Source organism: Hyperolius riggenbachi, chromosome 3 (genome assembly GCF_040937935.1).
Source record: "Hyperolius riggenbachi isolate aHypRig1 chromosome 3, aHypRig1.pri, whole genome shotgun sequence".
Lineage (NCBI taxonomy): Eukaryota > Metazoa > Chordata > Amphibia > Anura > Hyperoliidae > Hyperolius > Hyperolius riggenbachi.
This window is the reverse complement of record NC_090648.1, coordinates 231,672,823-231,681,386: the sequence shown is the minus strand read 5'-3', so window position 1 is coordinate 231,681,386 and position 8,564 is coordinate 231,672,823. Positions and strand designations below refer to the sequence as shown.

General features: G+C 48.2%; 1 protein-coding gene across 1 annotated transcript; it reads right to left on the bottom strand.

Annotated features, from left to right (window-relative positions):
- Window positions 1-215: 215 nt before the first annotated feature.
- Window positions 216-3,650, bottom strand: LOC137562281 (gastrula zinc finger protein XlCGF71.1-like). The gene is made up of 3 exons (XM_068273616.1): window positions 3,640-3,650; window positions 619-780; window positions 216-537 (listed from the first exon to the last, which is right to left on the bottom strand). Exons 1-3 carry the CDS (start codon window positions 3,648-3,650, stop codon window positions 216-218), a joined length of 495 nt encoding a protein of 164 aa, XP_068129717.1.
- Window positions 3,651-8,564: the final 4,914 nt, after the last annotated feature.

Sequence of the window (8,564 nt, the reverse complement as noted above, 5' to 3'; positions counted from 1 at the left end):
CAAACAGCCGCTTTGGTGTCAGGACATGCGGCGGCTTTTCCGCGATCCACCATACAACCAGACGCGTGCAAACCGCCGCATAGGACGTGGAGTCAGCCGCCTAGCTCTTGGCACACGCGGCGGCTTTCCGCGTTTCCTCACAGTACCCCCCCCCTGAGGCGTGGACTCCGGACACGCCCCAGACAGATCCCCAGGAGACAATGATAGCGACATCCTCATCTCATACCCACACTCTTCACCTGATCAGATACCAAAGTCGAGGACCGTCCTGTGTCAGATTCAGGATTTTGGAACAAGGTATAAATGTGATAGTCACTAATTTTCTCGCATTCAGAACATAAATACAACCCCTCACAGGTGCGAGATTTCTCATGAGTGACAACCGGTGGATCAGGCGAAAAACATTTCCCACACTCAGAACATGAATACGTTTTTTCATCGGTGTGAGACTTCCAATGACTGAGAAGTTCAGTGTTATTTACAAAACATGTTACACACTCAGAAGATGAATAAAGCTGTCTCCCGCAGTGTGAGTTTCTACAATTGACAAGATTTATGTTATGTTTAAAACATTTCCCACACTCAGAACATTAATGTGATTTCTCATCAGTGTGAGACTTCCCATGACTGAGAAGTTCTTCCTCACATACAGAACACCAGTACAGCTTCTCACCGGTGTGAGATCTCCCATGGGCTACAGGCGGTAGTTCGGGTACAAAAGGGACCCCACACTCAAAACATGAATACGTTTTCTCATTGGTGTGAGACAGGGGTGGAGTCCTGCGTGAACGCGGGGGGACGGCGTCCACTTACTTTTTTTGGACAGTGAACGCCGTCCCCCCTAGCACCCTGGAGGGGAGCAGCGCAGCAGAGAGGAGCATTGTGCGCAGCGTGGGGAAGGGCGGACGTCCCCCCCCCCATCCCTCACCTTGGGGCTCCTCTCCCTGGCTCTCCCCTCCATAAAGATGCGGCGGCGGCGGTGACTGGCAGCGGCATCGGTGGGCGGGACTTACCTCCTCCAGTGTTCCGTGTGGACGCTGTGCGTGCCGCTGCTCTGGTCTTCTCTAGACCAGAGTAGCTGCACGCACAGAGGCCACCCGGAACACTGGAGGAGGTAAGTCCCGCCCACCGATGCCTCTGCCAGTCACCGCCGCCGCCGCATCTTTATGGAGGGGAGAGCCAGGGAGAGGAGCCCCAAGGTGAGGGATGGGGGGGAAACGTCCGCCCTTCCCCACGCTGCGCATAATGCTCCTCTCTGCTGCGCTGCTCCCCCTCCAGCCGGGGGGGGGGGGGGGAACGACAACTGGCTACATATACTGGGGGCCACTATATACCTGGCTACATATACTGGGGGCCACTATATACCTGGCTACATATACTGGGGGCCACTAAACACCTGGCTATATATACTGGGGGCCACTATACACCTGGCTACATATACTGGGGGTCACTATATACCTAGCTACATATACTGGGGGCCACTATACACCTGGCTACATATACTGGGGGCCACTATACACCTGGCTACATATACTGGGGGCCACTATACACCTGGCTACATATACTGGGGGCCACTATACACCTGGCTACATATACTGGGGGCCACTATATACCTAGCTACATATACTGGGGGCCACTAAACACCTGGCTTCATATACTGGGGGCCACTAAACACCTGGCTACATATACTGGGGGCCACTATACACCTGGCTACATATACTGGGGGCCACTATACACCTGGCTACATATACTGGGGGCCACTATACGCCTGGCTACATATACTGGTGGCCACTAAACACCTGGCTACATATACTGGGGGCCACTATACACCTGGCTACATATACTGGGGGCCACTATACACCTGGCTACATATACTGGGGGCCACTATATGCCTGGCTACATATAGTGGGCACATATACCCCTGGCTACATATACTGGGCACATATACACCTGGCTACATATACTGGGGACACCTATACACCTGGCTACTTACACTGCGAACACCTACACACCTGGCTATACTGGGGACACCTATACACCTTGCTATACTGGGGGCACCTATACACCTGGCTATACTGGGGACACCTGAACACCTGGTTAGATATACTGGGGACACCTGGCTATACTGGGGACACCTATAGACCTGGCTACCTATTCTGGGGACATCTATACACTTGGCCACCTATTCTGGGAATATATTTACACCTGACCACCTATTCTAAGGACATCTATACACCTGGCTACCTGTTCTGGTGACATCTCTACATCTGGCCACCTATTCTGGGGACAACTATACACATGGCTACTTATACTGGGGACACATATAGACCTGGCTAGCTATACTGGGGGTACCTATTTTGGGAGAACTGCTGTCAGATCTGTATTTTTGGGGAACCGCTGATGCCAGATTACGTGTATTTTGGGGAACCGCTGCCAGATTGTGTATGTTGGGGACCACTACTGCCAGATTACATGTATTTTGGGTGTTACATGTATTTTGGGTAATCCACTACCAGGTTACACGTATTTGGGGGAACTGCTTCCAGATTATGTGTATTTAGGGGGAACTGCTGCTGCCAGATTGTCTATTTTGGGGGAACCACTGCCATATTATCTGTATTTTGGAGGAACCTCTGCCAGATTGTGTATTTTTGGTGAAATGCTGTCAGATTACATCTACTTTTTGGGGATACTCTACGACAGAGTTCAAACTTCCCCTGGCAGACCTTTTAAACCACTGCTAAGGCCATGTATATTTGGCCCCACCCATGACCACGCCCACGCTGTGCTTAACCACGCCCATTTTTGGGAGGTTTTTGGGGTGAGTCCACTCACTTCTTTTTCCAGGACTAGACCCCTGGTGTGAGACTTCCCATGGCTGAGAAGTTTCTCCTCACATACAGGACACACGTATAATTTCTCACCTGTGTGAGATTTCCCATTAGTCACAGGTCGTCCCTCAGGTACAAAAGAGTCCCCACACTTAGAACATGAATATATGTATCCCTTAAAGTGGGGCCTACTATGATTAACAAGATCTAATTTCTGCTCAGAACATGAATGTGGTTTCTGGTTACTTAGAATCTGGTCAGATGATGGAGCTGAAGACTGTACGGTTTCAGATTACTGAACTCGATTTGCTGCAATAAGCAAGCTTGACCCTTGCGCAGCAGATTCATGACTATAGATAGAGCCATCACTCTCATAAAGTTCGGAAATGTTATCCGCATAGTAGCTCTCTATCTGGTCTTCAAAACTATTTTCCGATCGCAGTGAGGTCATACTTCCCCTATATGAGTTCTCACTAGAACGCGATTTCTCAGGAATCATAGGTTGTGCAGGATGTACGTGGGACTTTCTATGATTGAGGAGATCCGCATAATATACAAAATCCTCTTTACACTGTGAACATGGAAAGGATTTATCAGACGGACGGGAGGTATCTAAATCGGGGCAATATTTGAGCGACAGATTTCCCACCATAAGTTCAGTTACACCAACACAGGGTTTCTGGAGGCCGGGATTTGAACTAGCACCAGATCCCGTATTTCCCGGGGATGGCGCAGCAGACTCCTTAGAACTCGGGCCTTTCACCATCCCCCCAAAAATTTTTCTTGACTTTTTCCTGCAATTTCGTACCCAATGGCCATGTTGTCCGCAATAGAAGCAAAGACCCTCTAGGCGTCTTCGCGTCCTCTCTGATTCAGATAACCTAAAGTGGTGCCCTACGAATTACCCAGGTGAGGGTACTCTAGATTGAATTACAGAGGGGGGTGACACTGGTGCAACAGAGTTTAAAATACACTTAATTGACTCAGTCAGTTGGTTAACCTGAGTCTGCAATGTATCAACCGTTTTCTTAACCTCCTTAAGAGTGGCGGTTAACACATCGATCCGTTCATCAAGTGTCACCATGTTTTTTTTGAGCCTGTCGTTCTGTCACGATCGGTGTAGCAGAGAGGGTCTGATTCTCGGTGATCTGCAGTATCACTGGGAATACAGATATATATCCGATTATTGATGATCTGCAGTATCACCGATAATCCGATATAACGCTAACCTCTGAACACCTGAGTAGTGTGAGTGCTTGGTGCAACAGTAATACCGTGAGGACTAAGCCTCAGAAACAAGTGCCGTACAGTATGACGTACTGCAGCAATACAGATTCCTTCCGAAGGCCTGGACTCTCCCCGGGGAGGAGTCAGGCGGAGCATAGGAAGGACAGAACGTGAGTGACACCTACGAGAGAGTGTCACTAACAGATCTGGGAACTGCCTCTAACAGTAAGGTCAGTTCTCGAAGTCGGGCAAGCCAGGTCGCAACACACGGACAGATACAGTACAGATTAAGAAAGCAGAGGCGGAGTCTAATAAACAAGCAGGGTTCAGCAACAGGGTATCAGAAATATCGGGGTACAGAATCAGGAATCAGATGCAGAGTCTAAGAGCGAGCCGAGGTTCGGCAACAGGGTATCAGAATGACAAGGTACAAGATCAGAATACAGAAGAATAGTAACAAGCTTGGGGAACCTGAGGAGCGAGTTCCCAATGAATACAGGATGGGCCCTGAGGCAGCAAATACAGAGCTGGCCCTGTGGAGCAGGTGCCCAACAAATACAGAGCTGGCCCTATGGGGCAGGTGCCCAGCAAATACAGAGCTGGCCCTGGGGAGCAGGTGCCCAGCAAATACAGAGCTGGCCCAGTGGAGCAGGTGCCCAGCACATACAAGGCATGAACTATCTCCTAGTGATAGAGATAGTTCTCAGGGTCGGGAAGGCCCTGGGGAGCAGGTGCCCAGCAAATACAGAGCTGGCCCTGTGGAGCAGGTGCCCAGCACATACAGAGCTGGCCCTGTGAAGCAGGTGCCCAGCACATACAGAGCTGGCCCTGTGGAGCAGGTGCCCAGCACATACAGAGGTGGCCCTGTGGAGCAGGTGCCCAGCACATACAGAGCTGGCCCTGAGGAGCAGGTGCCCAGCACATACAAGGCATGAACTATCTCCTAGCGATAGAGATAGTTCTCAGGGTCGGGAAGGCCAGGTCGGCAACTCACAGACAAACAAAGTACAGGATCAGAAGACAGAGGCAGAGTCAGGGGCTAGCGGAGGTTGGCAACGGAGTATCAGAAAGGCAAGGTGCAGAATTAGATATCAGGAGAGTAGTCAAACAGGCAGAAATTCATAACAGATAATCACAATCAAACTAGTACTTTAAGCTATCAACAGAATCTAGCTAAGTGTAGGATTACAGCTCCAGCTGGTCCCGGCACACTTAAGGATCTGACTAAGGGTCTGCGTGCTCCCACATTGTGATCGCAACGACAGACAACCAGCAACTGACCAAGCAGCAGAATATATAGTTGCTGGACACTGCCGCCCCGCCCGAACCACTCAGCCAATCATGAGTCCTGCAGGCAGTGGTGCTCAGCAGAGCTCGAATATTCGAGTAGCTCGAATATTCGAGCTCTTTTTCAGCTATTCGAGCTCGGTATTCGAGCTCCGAATAGCTGGAGCTATTCGAATGGGCTATCCGAGTACACTCGAATAGCCCATTCACTATTCGAGCTATTCGAGCAACTCGGCGCTATTCGAGCTCGGTACCGAGCTCGAATAGCGTCATAGCCCAGATTGATGTCCTTAGAGCCAATCAGAGGGCTCCCAGGCCCTCTGACGGCAGCCAATCACAGAGGGGGACCCTGGCCAGCCCCTACCCTATAAATAGCGGCCGCCATGTTACGTTTCTCCATGCTTGCCTGAGACTTGTACAGAGAGAGAGTTGCTCCTTTGTGCTTTGGCTTAGCAAGTGCTCTATTGTGATCATTTACCTAGCGTTTTTGCTCACCTACACCTGCCATATACACCTATATTGTTGTTAGTTAGATAGACATTGTATTTTAGTTAGTAGCTTGTGTGTTACATTAGAGACAGGCAGCTGCTGCAAGCTTACAGGTTTAGGCCTCAGGGGGGCCTTGCCTCTGTGGGCAGCTGTCCTCTGTTTATTTCTCTCATCTATACCAGTATTTCTGCTGTCCTTTACTAATAGTATTGTAGTTATACTGTACTAGGAGTAGGACACTCACTGACTGTCACTGTTTATAGGCTACTAGCTAGCTCCTGCGTGTGTGCACTCACTCACTGTCTGTGTGTACACACACTCTATTTCCTTCTGATTACTGATAGATTATTGTTAGTTAGTTGTACTTACTGTTACTACTTACTCTTACTGTACTAGGAGTCTAGGACACTCAGTCAGACAGTCACTGTGTTCATAGGCTACTAGCTCCTGCGTGCGGTCACTCACTGTCTGAGTGTACACACACCACCCACACTCCATTTCCTTCTGATCGCTGATTGATTATTGTAATTAGTTAGTTCTACTTACTGTTACTACTTACTCTTACTGTACTAGGAGTCTAGGACACTCAGTCACTGTGTTCATAGGCTACTAGCTCCTGCGTGCGGTCACTCACTGTCTGAGTGTACACACACCACCCACACTCCATTTCCTTCTGATCGCTGATTGATTATTGTAATTAGTTAGTTCTACTTACTGTTACTACTTACTCTTACTGTACTAGGAGTCTAGGACACTCAGTCACTGTGTTCATAGGCTACTAGCTCCTGCGTGCGTGCACTCACTGTCTGAGTGTACACACACCACCCACACTCCATTTCCTTCTGATCGCTGATTGATTATTGTAATTAGTTAGTTGTACTTACTGTTACTACTTACTCTTACTGTACTAGGAGTCTAGGACACTCAGTCACTGTGTTCATAGGCTACTAGCTCCTGCGTGCGGTCACTCACTGTCTGAGTGTACACACACCACCCACACTCCATTTCCTTCTGATCGCTGATTGATTATTGTAATTAGTTAGTTCTACTTACTGTTACTACTTACTCTTACTGTACTAGGAGTCTAGGACACTCAGTCACTGTGTTCATAGGCTACTAGCTCCTGCGTGCGGTCACTCACTGTCTGAGTGTACACACACCACCCACACTCCATTTCCTTCTGATCGCTGATTGATTATTGTAATTAGTTAGTTGTACTTACTGTTACTACTTACTCTTACTGTACTAGGAGTCTAGGACACTCAGTCACTGTGTTCATAGGCTACTAGCTCCTGCGTGCGGTCACTCACTGTCTGAGTGTACACACACCACCCACACTCCATTTCCTTCTGATCGCTGATTGATTATTGTAATTAGTTAGTTCTACTTACTGTTACTACTTACTCTTACTGTACTAGGAGTCTAGGACACTCAGTCACTGTGTTCATAGGCTACTAGCTCCTGCGTGCGGTCACTCACTGTCTGAGTGTACACACACCACCCACACTCCATTTCCTTCTGATCGCTGATTGATTATTGTAATTAGTTAGTTCTACTTACTGTTACTACTTACTCTTACTGTACTAGGAGTCTAGGACACTCAGTCACTGTGTTCATAGGCTACTAGCTCCTGCGTGCGGTCACTCACTGTCTGAGTGTACACACACCACCCACACTCCATTTCCTTCTGATCGCTGATTGATTATTGTAATTAGTTAGTTGTACTTACTGTTACTACTTACTCTTACTGTACTAGGAGTCTAGGACACTCAGTCACTGTGTTCATAGGCTACTAGCTCCTGCGTGCGGTCACTCACTGTCTGAGTGTACACACACCACCCACACTCCATTTCCTTCTGATCGCTGATTGATTATTGTAATTAGTTAGTTCTACTTACTGTTACTACTTACTCTTACTGTACTAGGAGTCTAGGACACTCAGTCACTGTGTTCATAGGCTACTAGCTCCTGCGTGCGGTCACTCACTGTCTGAGTGTACACACACCACCCACACTCCATTTCCTTCTGATCGCTGATTGATTATTGTAATTAGTTAGTTCTACTTACTGTTACTACTTACTCTTACTGTACTAGGAGTCTAGGACACTCAGTCACTGTGTTCATAGGCTACTAGCTCCTGCGTGCGGTCACTCACTGTCTGAGTGTACACACACCACCCACACTCCATTTCCTTCTGATCGCTGATTGATTATTGTAATTAGTTAGTTCTACTTACTGTTACTACTTACTCTTACTGTACTAGGAGTCTAGGACACTCAGTCACTGTGTTCATAGGCTACTAGCTCCTGCGTGCGGTCACTCACTGTCTGAGTGTACACACACCACCCACACTCCATTTCCTTCTGATCGCTGATTGATTATTGTAATTAGTTAGTTCTACTTACTGTTACTACTTACTCTTACTGTACTAGGAGTCTAGGACACTCAGTCACTGTGTTCATAGGCTACTAGCTCCTGCGTGCGTGCACTCACTGTCTGAGTGTACACACACTAAATTTACTTGTGATTACTACTGATTATTGTAACTGCTAATTGTACTTCCTGACTGTTACTACTTACTTACTGTACTAGGGGACACTCACTCAGTCACCTCACCAACCAACCCACTCCATTAAAGTACCCCACTTTTCACCCGCCCTTTTACAAAACTTTTGTCTATACGCCCAAAACATTTAAGATGTCTGGAAGTGGCAGCCAGCGCGGTTTGGG

Excerpts from the sequence above, each read along its gene's own strand:
- LOC137562281 (XM_068273616.1), bottom strand. Across the intron at positions 538-618 it reads GAACTTCTCAGTCATGGGAA|AAACTCACACTGCGGGAGAC; the intron begins GTCTCACACTGA and ends TGTCAATTGTAG.